The sequence below is a fragment of the Miniopterus natalensis genome, chromosome 11, assembly GCF_054644295.1.
Source record: "Miniopterus natalensis isolate mMinNat1 chromosome 11, mMinNat1.hap1, whole genome shotgun sequence".
Lineage (NCBI taxonomy): Eukaryota > Metazoa > Chordata > Mammalia > Chiroptera > Miniopteridae > Miniopterus > Miniopterus natalensis.
In genome coordinates, this window is record NC_142091.1 from 36,987,458 (window position 1) to 37,012,665 (window position 25,208).

Genomic DNA, 25,208 nt, shown 5'->3' on the forward strand with positions numbered 1-25,208 from the left:
TGTGTGGTCACTTTTGAGAGTGTTCCTCTGAGATGTTTGAAATGTCTGTGGATAGCACGTGTGCCTGCGTGAAATTTTTGTGTGAGGTTGATGCCTGTTGTTTTCATGAACTATGCCCCTGTGTGGCTTGTGTGTCTGAGGGTACACATGAAGGGTGTGTGTACGTGTGTGTCTGTTGCAGGGAGTACACTTCTGCGGTGTACTGTGTCCATGGGGGAGCTTGTGTGTGTGTAGGGATGCCACGGGGGGAGCATGACAGCCTAGCACAGCGGAGAGAGGCAGAGTGGCAGCTTCCACTTTGGCATCTCCTGGCTGTATGACCTGAGCTAGTTCCTGTCCCACTAAGGGCAGATTCCCCCAAAAGCTGGCATTTGACATCTTCTAGGGAGGCCATATGGTCAGGAGGGGGAGGGCAATGTGAGTGGGACATTGGGTCACAGTGGTCTGTGCCAAAGAGGATGGTCCCAGTGAGAGCTGGGTATGCCCAGGCCTCGGCTTCCCCCCCCACCCGTCCATCCTCTGGGGGCCCCACCTGTCCTTTGCAGAATGGGAATGCTGCCCACTCTCACTGTCCCTGAAAGGCAGTCACAGCAGGTCCCCTCCCCACATCCCCTGAGCACAGCCAGGGGAAGTTTCACAAACCACTTTACACCCCTCCCTGAACTAAGCCAGCATGAAGAAGATAGAGCTGCTGCCAAAAACTCAAATAACCCGGCCGGGAATCACAGGCCCTGCCTGGTCGGGCGAGTACCATGGGTGGGTGGGCACTGGAAGCTCATTCTTGCCCAGTCAGCACGGCTCAGCTGCTGAGCATCCAGACTGAGGTTGGATTCCAGGCCAGGGCACATGCTCGGGTTGCAGGCTCTAACCCTGGTGAGGGGGACCTGCATGAGGCAGAAGATCAATGACTCTCTCATCATTGATGTTTCTCTCTCTCTCTCTCTCTCTTCCTCTCTCTGAAATCAATAAAGATATATTAAAAAAAAGAAAAGAAAAAAAAAGAAGCTCACTCTTCAAGTAGCCCTAGTTGCCCATCATTGCTCTACTTTACAGAGACAGAATGGGTTCAGAGAGGTGAGGTCACCAACTCAAAGTAACACAGCAGTGGCCAGTACAGTGAGGATGGGAACCCAGGTGGGTCTCTCTCTGAAACCTGGCTGCTTATCTCCATTAGCTGTGCCCTCCTCACCCCACTCAAGAGGGAGGAAAATACAATTCCTGGCAGTCTGTTTTAATACCCTTGGGGATTCTTTCTGATACTCTCCAAAGTTTGAGAGGACCTGGGCTAGAACCCTGAGGAGCTTGCTGTGTGAACTGGGAGTAAGTACCTCATGTGAGGCAAGTGAAAGGAAGTAGGGTGGGGGAGGGGATTCTCTGGCACTTCAAGAGGTAACCATTATCTGTAGGGATCATCTGGGTACACATGAGTCTGTTTCTGAAAGCTCTACCAGCCCTCAGGGCTTTGACCACCCAGATGAAGACAGGAGCCTACAGCTTGCTGGGAGCTCAGCATAGCAAAGAATCTGAAGTTGGGAAGGATTGGGAAGTTGGGAAGGGACCTCCAGGGAACCTCTAGAGGCAAGGTACCTCCACCATGGGATGCCCTATCTGAGCCACAGCCATTATCCCCAAGGAACCCTGGAGCTACTTCTGCTCTGGGACCACTGAGCTTGCAGTGATAGAGTCTCCCCAACTCAGTCCCCTCTCAGTCATTGTCTCCCATCACTGAGTGCTCCATCTGTCAACAGGTCCCTTCAGTCAAACTGACTTCCACATGAGGACCGTAATATCAATAATCATACTGACCCAACCCCTGCACCATTCAGGTTTTCACAGTGTCATCATCTCAACATCCCCCTGAAGTGGCAGAATGACTGCCCAGTTTTATAGATGAGAAACTGAGACTGCCTGCCAGAGGGAAATGAGTTGTCCCTTGTGGTGGCCTTCTTCTAATTAGCGCTGCCTTCAGAGGCACTCACGTGTCTGTTGCTTTCTCACATTGGGCTTGGCTCTGTAGCTGTTGTTAAAGTGAAGATAACATTTTATGACATCATGGGCCAACCAAAGCCCATACCAGTAACCCTGAATCATCAAGAAAATGGTATGTCAGGTTTAAACTTCAAATGGTTAAAATGGAGGAAAAAGTTGCGTGGCTCAAAGGGACAAACCTTCAGGTTCCCAGCAGCCTGGGCACTTGCAGAGAGTTGTGGTTTCATGGTCGGTGACACAGCCTAGTCAAGGTGTGGAACGGCTTCTGATCCTGCTTCACCCAGTCTCGAATTTTCTCACCTAATATCCCCTCTCTCCCTCGGGGCCTCTGGGAGCCTCCAGGCTCCTCAGCCTCGGTTCTCCTTGACCAGACTCAGAGCGAGAAGCCTCTGGTGTGGCAGCTGGGGCACATGGGCCTCACCAGCACCTGTTTCCCCTGCACTGGTCGCCCCGAGGACCCCAGTGAGGGGGTGACTTGTACCCTCAGTGACAACAGAAAACCAGCCAAGCCAATTGCTGGACATGCACAAGGGCCTTGGAGTCAGAGGGCTTAGATGGGAATGGTTGCTGTGCCCTGCCCCTTCCCATCTGTTACCTATGTGAGTATGGATAAGTCACAGAATCCCTCCGAGCCTCGGTCCCTCTTCTATAAAAGACAGGCAATCATAGTCCCCTCTTCCTTGATGGCTGTGAGGAGATAATTCAAGTAAAGTCCCGGGCACCAGGCCCAGTCCTGCAAGCCCTCATTAATCCCATTTAACACTTGAGCTATTCTTCAGAGCAAGGGACGTACCACCGGTCCCCTTATAACTGTTTGTTTCCCAACCACCCAGTGTTGGCTTCTTGCCCACAAACTCCTTCCTACAGCTGACACCCAGCAACATTTGCTCTCCTTTCCTACTGCCCCTCTGGGAGGTGGCCCATAGCTGGTATGGTCTGAGCCCAGTTTCCCTAGGGAGCAAGAGAGGGTGGGCAGAAAAACTGGGGAACCCAGGGTTCTGCCCCAAAAGACAGAGCCCCCAGTAGGGACTGATGAGGGAACTTCCTGACTCCCAGGGCCCACAGAGGTGCTGGGCAGGGGCAAGGAGTGAGGGTAGCCACATCCTTGCACTGAGATCTGGACTGGGAGTCTGGAGACCTAGGTTCAATTCCTGGTTCCAAAGCTGTGTGATTTGGGCCAGTTACCTAACTTCTCTGAGCCTCAGTCTTTTAGTAATTAAGAATAAAGACACCTAACTGGAAGGCTGTCTGTGGCTGTCTTTATCCTAATTTGCCACATAAAATGAAGGACTGGCCCACAATGGGTATTCAGCAACAAGTAGTGGAAACTAAATTGGGGGTCCAGGGTGCCACCATCCTTCTTACTCCAGTTCTGCAGTTAGCAACTTGTCCAAGGTCACACAGGATATGCACATCATTGCCTTCCAGGGACCCTTCAGTTTCATTCTGACCTGAAATCCTCCCAGAGGGCCTTGAGCTTGACTTGGTGCCTGGAAGGGTTTTCTCACCTCAGGATGGTACTACTTAAGGGCTCAGGAAAAGATGTGTCTCTTATTTTCACTGACAGGTGCATGCAGAACTGGTAACATATCCACAAAAATACCAACACAGTGAAGACTGAGCTGCCCATTGATGGGCTGTTCAAGAGAACTCCCCATTCTTGGAGGTGTGTGAGCAGGAGCTAAGCAACACTGGATGGAAAGTTAGCCTTGGAGGCCTTTAAAGAACCTCACCTTTCACATGGTTGCCAAGCAAATCTCATCCTGCTCAAGTTTCAACTTTTCCTCCTTGGGATCAAGCTCAGATGCCCAGCCTGGCTGGGCGTGGCTCAGCTGTTGACCGTAGGCCTAGGATACAGGCAATCGGGGGTTCAATTCCCGGTCAGGGCACATGCCCGGGTTGTGGGCTCAATCAATGACTCTCTCATCATTGATGTTTCTATCTCTCTCTCTCCCTCTCTTTTCCTCTCTCTGAAATCAATAAAGATATATTTTTTTAAAGAAGATCAGATGCCCAAACTTGGCTTCAAGGCCTGTCATCCTATGCCCTCCTCTGCCTCCCATCTGGACTGGGAGCTCCACAAGGGTAAGTCCTGGACATTTTTATTCACCAGTTCTCTGGGGCCCACCAGGGAAGGGATCATGTTTACTGAGCAAGGACCATGGGCCAGGCCCTCAAAGAGCTACTTTACACACATTTTGCATTTGATCTTCACAGCAAGCCAGGACGTCAGGTGCTATTATTAGCGTCACTTTGCAGATCAGCAAACTGAGGTCAGAAAGATCAAGTAACCTGCCAAAAGTCACACAGCAACATGAGTGCTGAAGAAGTGAAGAGATGAAGGAAGGTGCTGAGCACGTGGAGTTCCCATCTTAGAGTCCCCTGGTCCCAAGAGGCATCTGCAGCAGGTGGGCACACTTGGTTGTTATCTGTATAACTCTTGGGGAGCCCCATCTGGGCACTGAGTGAGGTGGAACCCCATGAACTAACTAACCACAACCACAGCCTTTGGGGTTGTGTGGGGAGGCAGGCCGTTCTCCCTAGCCCACCATGGCCCCAGCCCTGCCCTACTCCAGCCTGTCAGAGCTGTGTGCCAGCCCAGCATTTGCTGCTTGGCAACAGCTCAGGAAAGGGTGAGGCAGTGCTCAGCTGGCCTGGGGGGGGGGGAGGGGTGTCGGGTCAGGTGGGAGAGCTGGGAACTGCCTGAATGCAACTCAGCCATGTTCTGCCCATGTTGGAGCGCTGCTGGCTATCACTTCCTGGACGCTGGTCCCTTGGATAAGGATCTGGAAAAGCCTGCAGGGTATAGCAGAGGTATCACCAATTACCATCAAAGACCGTGAGAAGTTACCTAACACCCACTGGGTGCAGGCCCCAGGCTGGGTCCACTACACTTAGTTCTGGCACCAACCTTGAGAAGTAGCTACTATCTTCCCCACTTTACAGACAGGGAAACTGAGGTTGCATTTCACCAGGTGAGCACTAGAGCCCAGACAGAGAGTTGGGATCACCAGCTGCGACCTCCATGAGCATAGATCTGAGGCCTCAGGTGGCTGGGAGGGAAGGTGGAGGTCTGGACACCCTGCCCACATCCTGCAACCTTCCCAGCCATGTCTTCATTGCAGCTTAGGCCCCTCGTTAAGAAAGCTTTCCCTGATCTCCTCTGAGGCTAGGTCACGCCTTGGGCTAGCTGCTATCATAGTTTGTCTTCTCTGGCTATCCCCATCTGTGCAGGCCCAACCCCACAGTGAGCCTGATGGGAGAAAGGAAAGGCAGGGGCCATCTAGCATTCAGGGACCCCAGCTATACCCGGATTTACCACAAACTCTGGGTGGTTAGTTTCCCATCTGGAAAATGGGGTACCTGTGCCACTCTTATCAGGGAAGAGAATCACTGTGGAAGAAGAATTCCTTTCTACCTTGGGAACCAGGACCCGGAGGAAAGCCCCGACCCTCCTCCCTCAAACACCCCATCCTCCAGTCCACACCCAGCAGGGCATCACTGTAAAGTGATTTGGTAATTTGGTAGGGTCGAGGCATCTAGAAGAGGGGGTGGCTTGGGGGAAGATTTGCCTCAGTCTCTGATGTAAAAGACAGTAACACCACCATGCTACTTTGCACAGCATTTAAAAACAACCTGAGCGAAATGGTGCCTGCATAGGGGCACTCAGATTGGCCTGGGTTTAGCTTTGTGGGTTCAAATCCCTGTCTCTTACGAGCTGTATGACTTTGGCTATGTCATTTAACCTTTCTGAGATTCGGTTTCCCCAAATATAAATGAGGATCTTACCAATCTCAGACCTTCGGTTTTTATTTATATTCACTGTCCCCATCCCCAACTTCAGTTCCTCCATCTGCAAACTGGAAACTTTGATGGCACAGTTCACAGCGCTGCTTAAGGGTCGGTGACAGGTCTGGATACCAGAGCACATTCAGAGGCGGTGACTTGCCTGGACTGTCCAGGGGACGGCCGCGGTGTGGGGAATCCCCTCGGCGGCCGCCCCAGGGCCAGTGAAGGGTCATTTCCTCCCGCGTCCAAACCCGCGGCCCTTCCCCTGTTCGCCCCCCGCCGGCCCCCTTCCCTCTAAGTTCGGCGGCGCCGGCGGCGGTGACATCGGGGCCAGGCCGGATTTCCTCTGCGGACCTGAGGCTCCGAGAGCCAGCCGTCCCTCCGGACCCGCGGGGCCACCAGCCGCACGCGCGGCGGCGCGGGGCCTGCCTCGCTCGCCCCGGGCTTCCTCGGGGACCCTTCTCCCTCCCGCCCTTCCCTCCCGCCCCCTGCAACCCGCCGCTTCTCAGCCGGGGTCTGGGCGTAAAGAAGATGCTTCACTCCCTCGTGAGTTCTGGATAAACCACGTCTGGCTGGGGAAGGTCGGCCGGGCGCTAGGACCCCGCGGCTTGGCCGAGGGAGGCGTGGTGGGGCGGGAGAGGTATTTAAATTAGAGCCCGAGACGCCCCCTCGCGGGTCGGGCTCCCGTGGGGCAGTGGAGCTGCCGCGCGCCTCCTCGGGCCGTGACCCTGGAGCCTGGCGCGGGGTGGGGCCGGGGGACCGGTTTGCGCAAAATGTGCCGGGGCTGCGCGGGAGAGGAGCGGCGGCCGCGCTGAAGCCAGGTAGGAGACACCCGGGAGCGAGGCTGGACGGCCCCCTGGGGAACCGGCCGCCCCGCTCCCTCTAGAACCAGGCGTGGAGCTGGGCGGGGGCCAGTCCATCAGGACGCCGATACCCACCCCCCAAACCCCCCTCTAGCCGCCGCCTCCCACCTCGCACGTGGAGCCAGGGTTGACCCTCCCTCGGCCCCAGAAGTCTCCCAGACTGCTGTCTAGAAGGATCTTTCCCTCGAAAGGCTGGACTGGCGTTCCCATTTGACAGATGGGAAAACAAGGGCAGAAAGGACAGCACTTGGTGGGAACATAGGGTCAAGATCAGAGCAGGATATGAATCCAGGTCTCCTACCATCCTGTGCCCCCGCTGGGCGTGAGGCATCCCATCCCGCTGTACCAGATAGCGTGCCCACTCGAGGTGGGGCTTGGGCACTCACCTCTCTGCAAGGGCCTCTGAAGTCAGCCTTCTTCATGGGTGGTAAGATGTGAGGGACTCCCACCCCCACCCGGAGCTGCCTGAAATTCTCTCATCACAGCCACATTCCTTTGGGTTCAGGTCTAATTCCTGGGTGGGATGCACATGTCTGCCCTTAGTGATTCACTGCTGGGTAAGGACATCCACAGCAGCTCTCCTAGGACCCGGCTCTGCCAGTGATCCCAGCTGAGAGGAGAGAGGAGCACACCAGGTCGAGCACTGTGAGCCTGTCAACTTGTGGATATTGGGGGTCGGGGAGATTAGAGGGAGTCAGAGAAGGAGAGCTTAGCCTGGTGCAGTGGAAACATTTGCTTTGAAGGCAGACAGACTGCATTCTTTTCTGACTTTATTAACTGACTGTGTGACCTTAGGCAAGTCACCTCTCTGAGCCTTGTTTTCCTCATGGGCAAATTGAAGACTGTTCTAAAGGGGGCAGGCAGCTCAGCCCCTGCTGGAGAAAACAGCATTTGGGTCATGTAGACCTGGGCAAAATCCCAAAATACTTACAGTCTGGGTAACTATGGGGTAAATCATTCCATCTTTCTGAGCCTCAGTTTTCTCATCTATAAGATGGAAATTATTGGTTTGTTGTGAGAATTAAGTGAGATAATATAGGTCAAGTACTTAGAAGAGTGTCTAACATCCTTAAATAGTAAGGATGGGCTAATTTATTATAGTAGGTATTGCCCTACCTCATTCATTCTCTCTCTCTCTCTTTCTTTGTCTCTCTCTCTCTCTCTCTCTCTCTCTCTCTCTCTCACACACACACACACACACACACACACACACACAGATATTCTTTGACACTTCCTCCCAGTCAGAGCCCTAAGGTATCTCTTGCCTCCTCTTGCCTAGGCCTCTAGTCTGCAGGTCTGAGGTCTTCAGTCTCAGCATACCTTGCCTGGGCTGTTCAGCTCTGTGGGTCATTGTCACAACTAAAAAGCAATACGCGTCCAGGGCACCTTCCCAGGCATTCTCAGCTTGATCATTACAATGGCTGTGGTAGCCAGGGGTAAACAGGAACCAGGCTACTTACCCTACGATGGGACACTGAGGCACTAAAGGGTTAAGGGACTTGCCCCAGGGAACAGGCTGGGGAGCCTGGGTCTAAGTGACCCCAGTCCTCCCTGTTGAAAGTGAGTTGCCCTCAAATTCTACTCTTTGTTTCGGGCACTGCTGATAGATGCCCACAGCTGAGGGGCCCCCTTCTGTCAGATGCCAGGCTGGAGTTCCATTGGTGCAGGTCCCTGCTGGATGCTCTGATGCCCAGCTTGGGGGTAGAGCGGGATTTCACAGGCAGAGGAGGGGAAAATGAGGGCCCCTTTGAGCAGCAATATCTTCCAGTTCTGAACTAAGCCAGGCCCTTGCTTGTCCTCACCTCACACTTACTCCTCAGCCCATTTCAGTAGAGTTTTTGCCCCTCCCTCTGCCATTTGTTCAATAGATCTTTGGTGAGCACCACTTAATAGATTCCTGTTTTCATAGTATAAAAAATTAATTATCAGGAAATGATCAATGCGATAAAAATAATAAAATATGTGAGGATCTAGGAAAGAGAATTCCAGGTGGAGGGAGCAGCAGGGCAAAGGTCCTGAGACAGGAATGCACTTGCTGTGTTTCAGGAATAGCAAATGCTAGAATTTGGTGAGGGAAGGGCATATGGTAGATGGAGTCAGAGAGGAGAGGTGTAAACCCTGGATTATATTGGGGGTTTTTAGGCAGTGAGGTTCATGATCTGATCTATGATTTAATGACACGTCTCTGGCAGCTATGTGTAGGACAGACTGAAAGGGGTCAGGGTGGAAGCAGGTTTGTTGCAGTAGTGGAGGCCCAGGGTCATGGTGATGTCTCTGTCTGGCAACGATGGAGGAGGGAGGCGGGCAGATCTGGGGGTTGTTTCTCAGGGAAAACAGGCTTCCTACTCCCTTCTGCTGACAGGGAGAAGGAGTGTGGCAGGGAGATGAAGGGACAGTCAAGGAGAGCAACTGCTCTCACCAGTGTCACCATGTTACTGAGACTCCTCATGTCAATTCTCAGTGTCTTCACTGGTCTGCCCAGTGGTTTGAGATGAATCTCAGAGGAGAGCAAGCCCCCTCTGCTCTAGGAGCACTTCCCAAAGGAGTGTGTGGGGATAAATCATAGAGTGCTCAGAAGCTCAAGGGGCTGGGGGAACCTGGAGGAAGAACCAACACATAGCCCAGACTTGGGGAACCAGAGAAGGCTCCTTGGAGGAGGTGACATCTAAGCTGAGACCCAAAGGATGAGGAGGTATTCAGCACAAGAGAGGGAGGAAGTAAAAGTTTGGAGCAGTGAAAAGGGGCTCTGAGAACTGAATGAAATAGGAGGCTTCCAGAACCCAGAGTGGGAGAGGACACAGCGAGAAATGAAGTTGGAGAGAAGAGCTGGCCAGCACAGCACACTCCCCAAGGGCCTTGAAGGCCCCGTGAGGGGTTTCCATTTAATTCTGCAGATACCAGCTTTCGGATGGGCGGTGATGTTCTGCTTTTTAAGCAGAACAAAATTTCCTGTAAAAGTGTGACCTGTAATGCAGGTGAGAAGAGAGAGCATTTGTGGGGGTAGCGGCCCATGCCTAGGGGAAGCCAGGGAACAGGCTCAAAAGACCACCTTTGAACAATAAAGGAACTCAGAGCAGCCACCTTCATTTAAAATTCATTATAAGGATGCTAATGGGTTGCAGTAGTAAAGACCCAGCCCTCAAATGTCCTACAAATGCCTCTTCTTCTAAAGCACCCTCAGAGTTACAACTCAGCGTTCATTTATTGAGCCCTGTGGGAGACCTTATAGTGTAGAAGTTAAGAGCACAGACATAGGAGCCAGACTTGTTGGCTGTGAGACTTTGAATGTGTTACTTAAACTTTCTAAGACTCAGTTTTCCTGTCTATAAAATGGGAATGGAGCCAAGTCACTGAATTATTGTGAAGATTAAATGAGTTAATATATGTAAAGTGTGGAAAAGAGTGCCTGGTGCATAATAAAGGCTCCCTAAGTGTCACTTTCATAGAATATATCTATTTGCTCTTTAACAAAACTTGGTGAAGTCAGCATTAACCCCAGAAAAGGAAACTGAGAGAAGTGAAGTGATTTGCAAAAGGTTACACAGCAGGTTAGTGGAGGAGTCAGAGGGAAAAGTCGGATATGGGTGACTGAGTCCAGTGCTCTTGGAGGGCTTTATGTGTCCCTCAATCTTAATGCTCTGTATGTATTATGGTCACTTCTGTGCATTTATTTCTGTCCCCAGTTCCCAGCACAGAGCTAGATGTGAGGAGGCATTTAGTAAAAGTGTGAATGAATGAATGAAATTGATAGATTGATCTGTGTATTCCTAGCACCTGACCTAGGTCGTCAGTGAGCGAGCCCCTAGTAGCACTGAGATTCCATCCACTGTGCTTAGGGCCCCTATGCGCCACCTCCACCTCACCCTGGCTGCTCACAGGGAGAAGGGCAGGTCCAGCAGGCTGCGGGTGTCCCGCTACCCTGGCACTGGTGGTGGCTTCAGTGAAAGTAAAGGGCCTTGAAGCCTGCTCCTGGGGAAGTTCACGGCCACGGTGCTGGGGGCAGGGCAGGCCTCCTGGTGGGGCTTCCTGTCAAGGCTCCAGGCCAGCCTTCAAACAATGGCACTGCTGGAGAAGCAGAAAATCAAAAGAAAAAGGGCAAAATAAGAGTGTGTGTGTGTGTGTGTGTGTGTGTGTGTGTGTGTGTGTGTGAGAGAGAGAGAGAGAGAGAGAGAGAGAGAGATCGGTCCTGTTTGGGGTCTGAGGAGCTAGGATGGGGTGACCTGCTTGTGGCCTGGGTAGAAATGGAGTCAGAGGCCCAGCTCCTCACCTCCCCCCAGCCCTGAGGTTGACCCCGGGCAGTCCTTAAGGTCCCTCTGCCTCCTGCTCACCACTTCCAGACTGTCTTCCACCAGGTGGGGTATTCTGAAACCCAAATCTGACCATGTCACCCACTGCTTAAAAACTTGCTGGGGGAATGGCCTAGCTCCTTGGCTTGGCATTGGAGGCCCTTTATGGTGGGCTACACCTTCATTTCAGATACAGCTGTGGTCTGGGGTTCCCTGAGGATGGGAGGGTGAAGGCTGGAAGTGAGAAGGAGTCTGAGGTTTCACAGTGTTCCCCTTTCCTCCCTGCCCTACGCAGAGCCATGAGCCACCAGATCCTGCTGCTCCTGGCCGTGCTGACCTTGGGCCTGGCTACCTTCCAACACCGAGACAAGGTGCCCTGTAAGATGGTAAGAAGCCCTGCCCAGGCAGGGTAGGCTCCCCCCCCCCCCCCCCGCCCTAGGGTATTCTACTGTCCCAGCCCTAGAAGCCAGAAGTTAGAGGAGTCAGAAGAAGAAAGGGAATGCATTTAATGCATTCAAACCTTGCATTTGATTAGCACCTGCTAGAATGTTTAAATACCTTATTTACTATGAATCCTGCCAGGTAAGTACCACTATTCCCATTTTACAGAGTTGGAAGCTGAGGCTTGACTACTGGGCCAATAGTGGACTCTGTTCCCTCAAGGTGCCCCCAGAGGGCAGTGAGTCTAGCTGGGTAATGCAGAATTTGGAGTGGGTTAGCTGGGAAGGGCTCTTCTGTAATGGGTCCCTCCTGGGGACAGATGCCCTTTCCTAACTGGGCTCCTTGACTTGGGCCATCTGCCACATCCCTACTGCGAAGTCTCTCACTACTGCTCAGGTCAAACGGTTCCTCCTTCAGGAAGCCTCTTCTGATCCCTCCCATGCTGACTTGGTTCTATTTGCTGCTTTTCTGGGCTTCCCCAGCCCCAAGCTTTCCTCTATCTCAGTATTGAGCACATGGTGTCATTGACAAATGAGCCCAAGACTGTCTCACCAGCCAGGTCAAGAACTTCTTGAGGGCAGGGACCAGGTTTGGTTCACTTTGTTCCTTTTTCCTGCCCCGAGCCGAGGAGACTAGCCCTGAAGTTACTGTCACCCTGTGGGGTTCAGGGAAAACCACTTACCTAGGACCACTTGTAAGGCTGAGCGGTCACTGAGGTCAAGGCAGGAGCTTGTGCTGGGGAAGGGACAGGCCCTCTAGCAGCCCCACTTGGACCTGGGACTGGAAGTTTATGACACAAAATGGGCCGCTGCTTCTGGAGGGTAGATATGCTGGCAGCCAGGCCCGGCGGCCCTTCCCTGAGGTTTCAGTGTCCTGCTGTTGTCACCTCACTTCTTGTTCTTTAGAGCCCTTCTGAGATTCCCAAAGCCCAGAATAATAGGCAGAAAAAGCCTCAGGTGTCACCAAATGCAGCCCCACACTCTACCTGGGGAGATAGGCTCAGCAAAGGGAGGGGCCTGGGCACTCAACAGGAAGGGGAACTGGGTGAGTTTTGGGTCGGGGACAGATGAGATAATAGGCAGCAAAGTACTTTCTGGACTACCATAGAAAAGGAGTTACGATGATTTTTAAAATAGTAAAAAATATATATATTGCCACATGGTGGGGGCTGGCAAGGTGCCTGCACCATGCTGGGGGCTTTCTCTCCTTTCCTCCTGCCCAGGCTCCTCTCGTCAGCTGAGGAAACTGAGGCTGAGAGAAGAGATGTGCCTCACCAGGGTTGTACAGATAGGAAGTAACAGAGCAGTACTCGAACCCAGCTTTCCAGGGCTTATAGTGACTCTTACTGCCCTGTTTCCTTTCTCTGTGCAGGTGGTAAAATGAAGTTGGGTGGCAAGTCGTCTGCCCTCCTAAAAAATAAAAATAAAAAGTTGGGCAATGGCATCCTGGCATCCCAGAGAGAGTGGGTAGAGGGTTGTCAAGGGAAGCTCTGAACTTAACCAAGGGCTGACTCCCCCAAGACTCTTTCCCGAGTAAGTCAGTCATGCTGGGGGCTCAGAGCTCAGGCAGTGGTGAGCGCCCTGGAAGAGGAGTGCTGAGAGCTGCCCTGGCCTTCGAGCTCCTTCCTGGACTGAACTGCAGAACTGGGCAGCCCAGTGCAGCTCTGCCTACCAGCAGCCTCCTCTGGGCCTCGGACAGGGGTCCTGAGCACCTGGGCAAGTCTTAGGCTCTGGGCTTGGCCAGCCTTGTGCCCTGACTCAACTCTGAGGGGCTGGTGGCCCAGGGAGCCTTTGAGTATCCAGAGGCGAGACAGGGTATGGGCTCACCTGTAGGATAGCATGTGACTCACAGGACAGTGCCCCCCACACAGTAAATGCTCAGAAAGTGGTGGCTGGTGTTATTTACCCTGCTGTAGGTCTCAACCTTACAGCTGAGGGCCCACTGATCAAACGTGGCTGGCACCAATAGGAAAAAAAACTTGCAATGGTAGTTTTGAGCCTCTGACTATCTGATTTGGGTCAGCTACTACTCTCCCCCAAGCCTCAGTTTCCTTAGAGGGTACAATGGGGTAAATGTGCCTCAGAAGATTGAATGAGTCAAGGGATCTCTGCGTTCGGCACAAGCCCGGCACACAGCTGGTTCTCCACAGTTAGTGACAGTCATTGTGTTTATGTTCCTTTTGCTGTTCCTTCTTTAATCTGGATGGTCCAGGAGCTGAGGACAGGCTGAGGAGGCCATGCCTGGTGGCTCCAGCTGGCCAAGAGGTTGGGAGAGAGAAAGGGGCAAGGAGCCAGGCAGGACTGGCAAGGTGGCCAGGGTAGGTTTCTGGTTTATATAGGTGCCCAATTTCAGGGGTGTCTCTGGGCCTTTAAGTAGGCCAGTTACTGTGCCTGATGGAGGGCAGTCCATTCCTCCCCTCTCCTTACCTTGGAGCTCTCGAGAGGAAGCCGACAACTGGGCCAGGCAGGGAACCCCCAGGCTGGTGTTCCTGCCCTGCTGGCTTAGCCACTGATTCACCATGACCTCGTGCAAGTCACTGCCATCTTCAAGCTTAGTCTCCCCATCTGGGAATTGGGTGCACTGGACCTTTTTTTCTCTAACAGTATTTGACTTTAGTCTGAATATATGGATCATCACTTCCCTTTCCTTTTAGAAAGGTGACTGAGTCAATTCCTCAGTCCTTTACTAAGCCAATGATGTCTGTGACTCTTCCATTCATTAAAAAATTTAGTGAGAACCTTCTGTGGGCCAGATGCAAGGCATCCATATCCATCAAACCAGTCCCTGTTTGCTTTGAGCTCACTGTCTAGCAGGTCCCCATATAGACAGCCACAATTCAGGAGCCAAAGCTATGATAGAATAAGCGCAGAGGCTGTGAGAGCCCACAGGAGGCCCCAGCCTGGCCAGCAGTCAGGGAAGTCTTCCTGGTAGAGGAGACCCTGGAGCTTAGCATGCAGATTTTACCATGCAGATCTTGTTGGAAAGGGCATAACCAGCACTGGGAACAGCAAGGAGGAAGCCCAGAGCTGGGGCTGGAAGGGCACAATGGGCATTAGTCAGATATGGTCACTCTGTGGGCTGGGCTGGAATGGGTTGGGAGGAGAGGGGACAGTTTGTTAGGGGCCACAAATAGCCTTGAACCCTGCTGAGAGACCTGGAGTCTGCCCTGGAAGGGTTTAAGCAGAGGGCAGCACTGTCAGAGTGGAATTTGTGAGCAGATGCCAGGCATTTGGTTGGTGGATGGGTGAGAAGGGGTCAGTGAAGACCGAAGCTGGGGCAGGAGTGGGCCTGAGCTGGGTGGTAGTAGAAGTCAGACCAGCTGAGAAAAGCTGGGGTTTCTCATATGCTAGAAAAGATGAAAGGAAGGCTGCATTTACATGGAAAGAATTCTGGCCCCAGAAGGCACATGGGCTATAAGGACAAAAGTGGGGCCTTTGGTTGTTAAAATATCTGGGCTCAAAACCCAATTCTGTTCCTCACCAGCTGGGTGATTTTGGAACCTCCCTTACCGTCTCTCGGCTTGGGTTTCTTAAATAGCGGTGATAATACTGATGCGCAGGCTATTGTGAAGATCCAATGAGACTATGGGTCTGAAAATGCTAAACAAAATCTAAAATGCTGAGTGGGTGCTGGAGAAGGATGAGTTGCTTTCTGGATAAGAAACCAGTGTTAATGTGACTCGATGGGTCTCACACAGTAAAATCATTGTGTTGTCATCAAAGAACATGGGTTGGGACCCTGGCCATCTTTCCCCCTGTCCCTTACCTTTACCCCATCTCCAGAGGCAAATCGGGACCTGGCCATGGGAAGTGAAGCCACTGACAGGGTGGGAGTGGGTAGCAGCAGCAGAAAGGAGGATGCTCTTGGGGAGTGTCACTGAGGAAGCAGGCTCTGGTCCCCAGAGCTGTGCCCCATGGGAGGAGGGCTTGAATGAGACCTGAGAGTGAGAAGCTAAAGCTGATAACAAGAAGGCAAACTACATTTTTTCCCTTCTGGAAACAAACCCTCCAAAGTGGGTTAATCTAGTGTGCCAGCTGAGTCAATGTAACTACCCAGGACCATAGAAGGAGCCCAGGATGTGGAACCAAGAGGCTTGGCTCCCAGCTCTGCTCTGTTCCTTACGGTCTCTGGGTCACTCTAGATGACCTGTGGCTCAGTTTCCTGTAAAACAGGTTAATAATCAGTACAGGGGTTTTTTTTGTTTGTTCATTTGTCCTTCTAACCTTCTGTCACCTCTCTGTCTGTCTACCGATCAAAGCTTCCTTGAGCCCCTCTCTGATGCCAGTGCTGTACTGGGTGCCAGGAACAGGGGCAGAGAGCAGGATGAGGGTCATCCAGATATGGGGTGATTAAGCTGGGATGGAGGAATATGGAACATCCTGGAAGGTCCTGGGAGAAGCCAGGCCTGGTGGGAGCTCAAGTCATCCTTCCTAGAGGCATGTGTCTGATTCTGGCACCTACCATACCCACTAATGCCTGCTGCTCTCCCTGCTTCCCCCTCCCCAGGTGAACAAAGAGGCCTTATGCCAGTGCCTTGGCCTACTCCAGGTCCCCTCGGTACTCCCGCAGGACATCAAGGCCCTCAACCTGTCTGGAAACCAGCTACAGAGCATCCTGGCCTCCCCTCTGGGCTCCTACACAGCACTTAGTCACCTAGACCTGAGCTCCAATGAGATCAGCTTCCTCCAGCCAGGTGTCTTCCAGGCCCTGCCCCACCTGCAGCACCTCAACCTGGCCCACAACCGCCTAGCACTGAGCACTGGTGGCCTGGGCCCCCTGCTGCACGTGAAGTTCCTGGACCTGTCTGGGAACAGCCTGTACAGTGGCCTGGTGGAGCAGCTGCTGGGGGAGGCGCCAGTCCTGCGCATCCTCACACTGGCGGAGAACAGCCTGACTCGCCTTGCCCGCCAGACCTTCTGGGGCACACCTGCACTTGAGCACCTGGACCTACATAGCAACGTGCTGATGGACATTGAGGATGGCACTTTCGAGGCCATGCCCCACCTGACCCACCTCAACCTCTCCAGGAACTCCCTCACCTGCATCTCCGACTTCAGCCTCCAGCAGCTGCAGGTGCTGGACCTGAGCTGCAACAGTATCGAGGCCTTTCAGATGGCCCCAGAGCCCCAGGCCAAGTACCAGCTCACCTGGCTTGACCTGCGGGAGAACAAACTGCTCCACTTCCCTGATTTGGCCGCACTCCCCAGACTCATCTACCTGAATGTGTCCAACAACCTCATCCGTCTCCCTGCGGGGCCACCCCAGGGTGACAAGGCCATCCATGCACCTTCTGAGGGCTGGTCAGCCTCACCCCTCTCGAACCCTAGCCGGAATGCCAGCACCCACCCCCTCTCCCAGCTCTTGAATCTGGATTTGAGCTACAATGAGATTGAACTTGTCCCCGAGGGCTTTCTTGAGCATCTGACCTCCCTGCGTTCCCTGAGCCTCAGCCGAAACTGCTTGCGGGCCTTTGAAGCTCGGCGTGCAGGCTCCCTGCCCTGCCTGGTGCTCCTGGACATCAGCCACAATGCGCTGGAGACACTGGAGCTGGGCACCAGAGCCCTGGGCAATCTACGGACGCTGCTCCTACAGCACAATGCCCTGCGGGACTTGCCCCCATACACCTTTGCTGGCCTGGCTAGCTTGCAGAGGCTCAACCTACAGGGGAACCGTGTCATCCCCTGTGGGGGGCCAGGGGGGCCTGGACCCTCAGGCTGTGTGGACTTCTCTGGCATCTCCTCCCTCCGCATTCTAAACTTGGTGGACAATGAGATGGAGATGCTCAGGGCAGGTGCCTTCCTCCATACACCGCTTACCGAGCTGGATCTCTCTTCTAATCCTGGGCTGGATGTGGCTACAGGGGCCTTGGCGGGCCTGGAGGCCTCCTTGGAGGTCCTGGCCCTGCAGGGCAACGGGCTGGAGGTCCTGCAGGTGGACTTGCCTTGCTTCAGCTGCCTCAAGCATCTCAATCTCGCCGAGAACCGCCTAAGCCGCCTGCCGGCCTGGACGCAGGCCGTGTCTCTGGAGGTGCTGGACCTGAGGAACAACAGCTTCAGCCTGCTGCCAAGCAGTGCCATGGGTGGCCTGGAGACCAGCCTCCGGCGCCTCTACCTGCAGGGGAATCCACTCAGCTGCTGTGGCAATGGCTGGCTGGCGGCCCAGCTGCACCAGGGCCGTGTGGACGTGGATGCCACCCAGGACCTGATCTGCCGCTTCAGCTCCCAGGAGGAGGTGTTCCTTAGCCATGTGCGTCCCGAGGACTGTGAGAAGGGGGGGCTCAAGAATGTCAACCTCATCATCATCCTCACCTTCACACTTGTCTCTGCCGTTGTCCTCACCATGCTGGCCACCTGTTGCTGTGTCCGCCAGCAGAAGTTCAACCAGCAGTACAAAGCCTAGAGAATCCAGACTGCAGAACAGCTCAGCCAGGCCACTCTTCCAGGAAAGTGAGGGAGCCGGAGGCACAGAGGAGGGTGAGGTCTCACTCAAGGTCACACAGTGAGCCAGGGTCCCAGAACCCTGGTCTCTAAATCCCAGCCCAGGGCTCCCTTCCCTTCATCCTGCTGCATCAGTAGGCGACGCACTTCCCCGGCCGCACATGTGGTCCAGCTGTGGAAGCTGGAAGTTGAGCAGTACTGGGAGTGACAAAGAATGAGAATGACCCATCAGATCAACAAATCTTCACCAGACAGCTGTATTGTGCCACACCTTGCTCCGGGCACTGGTGACACTGGTGAAAGAGACACACCCCTGCCTTCAAGCATCTCCTGGTCTGGATGGGGAGGCATCACAGAGCTGGGTAGCAACCGCACAGAGTGTGGAGCCCAGGGCTTCAGAGCTTGGTAGCGCAAGCTGAGTGCGGAGAGTCCTGCCCCGCCAGGCTAGGGCCAGGGAGGGGAAAGACCAAGAGGATTTGTCTGAGACCTTTCCAAGCAGACTGTTTGTCACATCGTCTGATAATGACTTTCAGCTTCTCTGGAACATGAAGGACTTGTAACTGGAAGAGAACTGGAGCCACATGAGTACGTCTTAGATCCAGCACTATTAGACAGGCTGTGACGGCTCCAGTAGGTCCTGATTAAAAGGCTATTGCCCTGGGATCCGGCCAGCACTGGACTGTGCTGTTTCCTGCTCTGGACAGACTTTTTGCCCACCTGGCACTCTCGTGTTGCACACACTGGCCCAAATGCTGCCTACGCCCACACTCCCTGCTCTGTCCCAGCCCCAGCCTGGCTGGGAGACAGGAATTAAAGCCTAGGTCTCTGGTTCTGTTTTGCACCAGGCTTGGCAGCTGTAACAAGCCCAAGCCTTCATCTGCCTCTGTATGATAACCCTCTGAGGTTGGTACTTTATCCCATTTTATAAAAGAGGCTCCAAGTCTCCCTCTAGGATGTCCCAGCTCAGAAGACATACTGAGATTCTGAATCACGTCATCCTGACTCCAGGGACAGAGCTTTGCCACTGCGGGGCTGCAGGCTCAGGTGGACAGAAGTGCCCCCATTACTGGAGCAGGGCCTGGGAGCATCCTGTGCTGTACATCCCACCAGCTCCTTTCCCTCCACTCTCTCAGGCAGGCAGAGAGAAGATAGGCAGCCACAGGCCCTCTCCTTCTCTGCCTCAGTTTCCCTCATTCCCTCCTTTGCAGACTGGCGTGGGTTCTCCTTTTTCTCTTCTCTTGCATTCCCATTCTCCAATGAGCATGGTCTAGAGCGTGAGACCATTGAGTCCCACCTCCTCATTGCACAGATAGGGAAACTGAGGCTTAGGAAGAGAAAGGGACTTGCTCAGAGATGCACAAGTCAGTGGCAGAGCCTGTGGAGAAAAGTAGATTCAGACCTCAGCAGGGGTTCGGGGAGGAGGGTGCAGGGGGGTATTAGGGATTGGACCTGAGTGGTTTCCTTCTCTTTTAGCTGTCACATCACAAGATAACGCTGGCTCCAAATGCTCTTTCTGGTTCTCATCATGCAGGGATCCTCCCACTAGAAAAATGGGTAAAAAAAAAACCTTCTAGATCTAACCCCCTGCCCCTTATACCCAAGGAAGCACGAGCTGTCCCAGAAGAAAGGAGGCCCTGGGACCAGCCCAGGACTCTGTGCTGTTGTCTTCACCTCCCACCTGTGCTTGGCCATGGTCTGGCTCAGGACGGTGCTGGGTAAAGTGTGAGACAGTGAAAACTCTGCTCTCTCTGCCCCATTTTACAGATGAGAAAACTGAGGCCCAGAGAGGGTCAAAGACTCAGGGAGTCAATGGCAGAGCCAGGGCTAAAACTTGGTGTGCTAGCCCCATCTGGGGCCCTGGGGGCCTGGGGGCCTGAGGGGCAGCTCAGGGGACCCAGTCCTGGTTGGGATTGCGACTACGGGTGCTCACTGCACACACTCTTTCTCAGGCTTGGGGGCAGGTGTGGGCCCCTCCACGCTTGATCTTTGAAAACACTACAAATGCTGCTCTCACCTCCAAGGAACCAGGCCATAGCCCAGGTCTTGGGACCAGCTCTTTGTATAACCCATGTGAATGTATTAAAAAATAATTTTGGAGGAACAGTGCACCCTGCCAGCCTACTTCTTGCTTTAGGTAATGGGCCCCATTGCATCCACTCAAACCTTGCCCTCCTTTACTCCCATTATGGTCTTTGAACTCTCATGGCAAACCCCTGGGGGTTGAGGACCTCTAGGTGGGAAATTGTGGCTCTGGGTCATCACCACTCTGGATCTCGGGGCCTCAGCCCCAATCACATCCTTTAACATTCAACAAACCCTGCTCCCCAGCCCACCTCCGAGGAAATGGCTTTCAGTAGTTACAGTCTGGCCCTTTCTCTGTACTCACCCCTTCTGCCCCTTCCTCGGGATCTTCTCCCCCTCCTCTCTCGTTTGCTGCCTCACTTTCTGCTCTCCTCAGCCCCTCCTCTCTTCTTCCTCTCAGACCAGCTTTGCTCAAGTCATGCCCATCTTAAGATAGTGAGAAGATCCTTAAACCACTTGCCCCTCCTCCTACTTCATGGGGAAACTTCTTAATAAAGTAGCTTCCCCACCTTCCCCCCCATTCTCAACCCACCCAGGCTGCCTTCAGCCCCCCAGAGTCCCACACTGCCCCGGCTAAGGTCACCAAGAGTGTCCTTTGCCAAACTCAGTGCACTTTTCAGTCTGTACCCCCTTGACCTCTCAGCTGTGGAGGCCTCTAACCCCTATCCTCCCCATCACCCGCACCCTCCCCTTGGCACACCCTCCAGGCATCTAGACTCATGCTGGGTTTTCACCTTCCTCTCAGGTCACTTTTCAGGCTCCACTGTGTGCTCATCTGCCTTGATCAAGCCACCTGAATGGCAACTACCAGGATCCTGTCCCAGGGAATGTCATTGCCCTTGTTGCCATAGCCACCTCATTGCTCTGACGATGCCCACATCTCTATGTCCAGCCCCAGGCCCTTCTGAGCATTCAGCCCTGCTACTCTGGTACCCAGAAGCCTCCCCAGCTAGAGAACTAAAGGTCTCCCAGTGGCTGGAGAACTGAGAGTGAGCAGCCGGGCTGCAGTTCAAGGTTGACCTTGGGAGAAGAGCCAGGATGGTCCAGAAGAAGAGGACTCCTGGTTTCTGGAAGGGAGTGGGAAGGTTAAGGTGTGAGCTGTGAGGTCTGGAAGAGGGGACAAGAGCCACCTTACTTGGGGTGGGGGCCAGGCAAGGGGCTTTGAGACAGAGTCTAGAAAGCTTGGAGTGGCTCCCCCACACACACTTCTCAGTAGACCTCATGTGGCCCTGCTTCCCCTTCTCAACTGCCTGACACCCAGACACCGCCTGTGCCAACCTCACCTCCCCCAAGTTCCAGCTTAATGATGCTCCACCCCACCCCCATACCCGCAAGCATCCTGGAGATTTCTCCCACCCAGCCTCTTCTCTGGTCTGTGACCTCTCACCTTCCAACTCCTGCTCCCAGTGCCTACTCTCCAGAGGAAAACTTTAAATGCTTATTTCATGGATGGGGCTGGGCAGCTAGAGAGCATGTGAATCAACACCCTGACACACAGTAGGTGCTCGATGAAGGCCTAAGGGAAGGCCCTAGCAAGGCTGAACTCAGCCCAGCACTTTGCGGACCTCCCACCCAGCCAGGAGCCCATCAAGCCCCTGATCCCTCTTCCTGGCAAACAAGGGTGTTTGTTCACCTGGTCAAGACCCCCAGTGAGGCAGAAATTCCTGTTTTCAGCCAAATGTGGACATAGCTGCCAACTAGGTCATCAGTCCATCCGGCAAGGGCCAGGGAGAGGGGAGACCCTCACCCGCCTAGCAGCAGACAACCTGCGGTTCCAGGTCACCAGGCTCCTTCAGCTCAGTGAGCTGCTATGGCATTCCAGGAGGCACAGGGCCCAGCAGGAGCCAGGCTTATAAGCCAGGTGGGAGGGGAGGTGGGCAGCACCATGGCCCAAAGCTGCCTCACCTTCCCAGTCCCCTGTCCTGGCACAGCCCCCAGGACCCAGGATCCACTGTCTGTGTTCTGTGCCCCTGGCATTTGGGCAGCTTCAAGGTCAGGTCCCCGAGGCCTTCTAGCCCCATCTCTCTCTGACCACCTCCTACCTTGCGCTCAGATCTGATAATTACCAAGCACTTCTGTGCAGGCCTTGCTATGAGCGCTTGAAACATTGTCGTCTGTAATTCTAACAATCTTTGAGAAGATTTATATTATTATCAAACTCATTTTAGAGAAACTGAGACTCAAGTTCCCACAGCTGGAAAGTGCCAAGGCTGAGACTTAAAGCCAGGTTGGCCCCACTCCAGAGCCAGCGATCTCAACCATTAGGCAGCACCGCCTCCAGACCCTCCCAAGCCCAGGCTCTCCCCCACTTCCTCCACCTGCAGTGTCTCACCCGCCCTGACCCCACCTGCCAAACTCCTCCTTTTTCAACCACGGTCCGCATCACCTCCTCTGGAGAGAATGCCCTTATTTCCTTCCTCCACCTGCTCAAAACCACAGCATTGGGACGTCTGCCAGATCTGCCACCAGCCTGGGAGCTCCTGGAGAGAGATCCTACTGGAGTCCTTTCTGTGTCCCTGGGACCCATGAGCCAATGCAGAAGGTGAGTTCAGAAAAGGTTCCCTGACTGGATGACCCCTGATCCGCAAGACTTAAAAACTTGTGGAGATTAAGACCAGCCCTCAGACAGGCTTCTCAGGCAGACCCAGGGGACACAGAGGACACAGAGGGGGATACAGGGTGTGGGCTGCCCAAGAGCAGCAGTGGCCAGTGGTGCCACAAAGAAACAATCGTTTCTCACCTCCCTCCATTTCCCTCCAGTTTCTTCTCGCCTCTAGGACCCTGTCTTATCTCTCCTCCCCCTCCCCCTACTCTCCTCCTTTTCTTCCCTTGGTCATCTCTCTTCCCTCCCCCTTCTTACTGGAAGCAGATGCGGCTGTGGTGGCTGAGAACTGGGTAGGGTGAAAGGGAGGGAGGACCGAGCTGTTTATAGGAACTGGAGCAGCTCCATCCATCAGCTCTGTTTGGAGCTGGAGACCAAGCATAATAAATACCTTGGCTCCTCCCCAGCTGTGCTTTCCCTGAACTTGGCCGTTTGAACTCTAAAGCTCTCTGGCCTCCTGGTTCTCAGGACCCAGCTCCCAGTCCACTCACCCTGATCCCACCTCCCACCAAGCTGCCCTGGAAAGAGCCCTGCCTCTGGGATCAGAAACTCAGGCCCAAGTCTAGGCTCTGCCAAGGCTTTACTTTGGGAACAAAGACAAATCAAGCCACTTGCCTGTGCCTCCAGTTCCCTATCCGTAAAATGGGGTCAAAACCACTGTCCCTCACATGCACAGCAGCCAGAATGGCTCAGGTATCTGTTCTGTGCTGGGTCCTGCTGAGATCCCTGGGAACAGTGAGAGCCTCTGCCTGTCGGGTGGAGGGAGGGGCCACACCGCAGCGCAGGCAGGAAGCGGTCAGCACCACGAGGGAGGTCCAGATTTTGTGTTCGGGGATTTGTTTGCAGCAGGGAGTGGCCCTTCCAGCTGGAGGAGTGAGGTGGACTTCTAGGACATCTGGGCTGGCCCAGCAAGGAAGGGCAGGATTTCAGCTTTGTGAAGATGGGGAGAGGCTGTTTCAGACAGAGCGAACGCATAAGCAAGTTGGACAGTGGGAAGATGTGGTCCTGGGTGGGGCAGAGGGGAGTCTGTCTGTGCCCAGCTCGATCCTGTCACTCTCAACTTTGTCCCCTTTGATTCTATAGCACCTTCTGCTTTGACCTTCCAGCCTTCTGGAATCTTCCCTCCTTCCCTGGAGAATTTCCTACTCACCCAGCTCTCCCAAGCTGTGGATGCATTCCTGGAATTATGCAGTCATGTCCCCACTCCCACCTCCCCCGATAAAGCCACCCTAGAAAACAGGAGACTCAGATCCAAGGAAGTCATTAGCCAATAGCACATGTTTCTGGAATGAATAAGGGAATAAATGAATGAATGAAAGAGTGAGTCAATGAAAAAGAGTAAGTGAATTACTGAATTCAACTGAAATTTAAGCCCCTACTACAAACCATGCAAGGTGCTCTACTCATAAGATCCCTCTGCTCATGGTGCTCACTGCTTATTGGGGAAAATACACATTAAACACACACACACATATACACAAATTATGATGAGAATCATAAGAGGAAATAGTAGGGGGACATAATGAGACGAGTGGACTCAAGGAAGTCCTTTCTGAGGATGTAATCTGTAAGCTAAGACTGCAGGAGGATTTAAGTTGAGTGAGTGAGTGAATTAATATTCCTTCTAACATTTTCCCCTCACTCTCATGAATTTTCCAGAATGAGTGGGGAGAGAAAGAACAACACTCTAGACCAAGGGTGGGGAACCTTTTTTCTGCCAAGGACCATTTGGATATTTATAACATCATTCTCGAGCCATACAAAATTATCAACTTAAAAATTAGTTATGAAAAAAGCTCCTAGATTTATTGAATTTCAAGTCCCGCCTGCAGTTGCCTTGGCAGGGCCAGGCCAAATAATTTTGCGGACAAAATATGGAAGGTCACATGGCTGTAGAAGAATAGCAAAAGAAGGTCTCTGAGGAATCAATCATTGTAAGGGTACAATCATTACCTAGCAATGCTGCAAGGTAAGAGAGTCTAGTTCCAAAGGCCTCTGCTTTTAAATTTCGAGGTAGGGAAGTAGGATGGTCTTGGCTCCCTCCTCCAGTCCTACACCACCCATGTTAGCTTGTACCAACCCTCCTCTTTCACTCTAGGTAACTTATTAACATTCTCATAGCTAACCTTTTGTATGTTTTCTCCATGATAAAGTAATGATTGACAGACATTTAAATTATTTACAAATACACTTATACATGTCTCAGTGTTTTATAGAAATAGGATTATATTATGTACATTTCCTGCGTCTTGATTTTTTATTCAACAATATACTTCAAACAATCCTCCCAAACAAAATGACATAGCTCTGATTCATTTTGACAGTACATAATAATCCATTGTGTGGATATTCCATAATTTATTCAGCCATTCACCAATTAATGAACATTTCACTTTGTTATATTTTCTTGAAACTATAAACATGCTGCAAAAATATCCTCTTTCATGTGCTTATAGTCTCTGGGACTTGTATTTCTGTCAGATGAGCACTTATAAATGGGATTCTAGGTCAATGGATAGATATTATATATATTATGTGTAATTTTAATAAAGTTTACCTTTCCAAAAGACAGTAATGTTTTACATTTCCACAGCAATTTATGAGAGTGTGCTTTTTGTTTTTATATGTTTGTTGTCAAAATAGAGAAGAGTGATTGGCTTTTGTATATTTATCTTGTATCCAATAACCTTATCAATTTTTCTTAATTCAAATTGGTTTT

The 25,208-nt window shown here is 52.8% G+C and overlaps 1 protein-coding gene across 1 annotated transcript; it reads left to right on the forward strand.

The window, feature by feature from the left end:
* Positions 1-11,226: 11,226 nt before the first annotated feature.
* On the forward strand, positions 11,227-19,899 carry LRRC32 (leucine rich repeat containing 32). Its single transcript, XM_016196406.2, has 2 exons — positions 11,227-11,313; positions 15,875-19,899. Exons 1-2 carry the CDS (start codon positions 11,227-11,229, stop codon positions 17,765-17,767), a joined length of 1,980 nt encoding a protein of 659 aa, XP_016051892.2. The 3' UTR covers positions 17,768-19,899.
* Positions 19,900-25,208: the final 5,309 nt, after the last annotated feature.

Coding starts and splice junctions, on each gene's coding strand:
- LRRC32 (XM_016196406.2), top strand. CDS start 11,227: ATGAGCCACCAGATCCTGCTGCTCCTGGCCGTGCTGACCTTGGGCCTG. Junction 11,314..15,874: donor ACAAGGTGCCCTGTAAGATG/GTAAGAAGCCCT, acceptor CCCCCTCCCCAG/GTGAACAAAGAGGCCTTATG.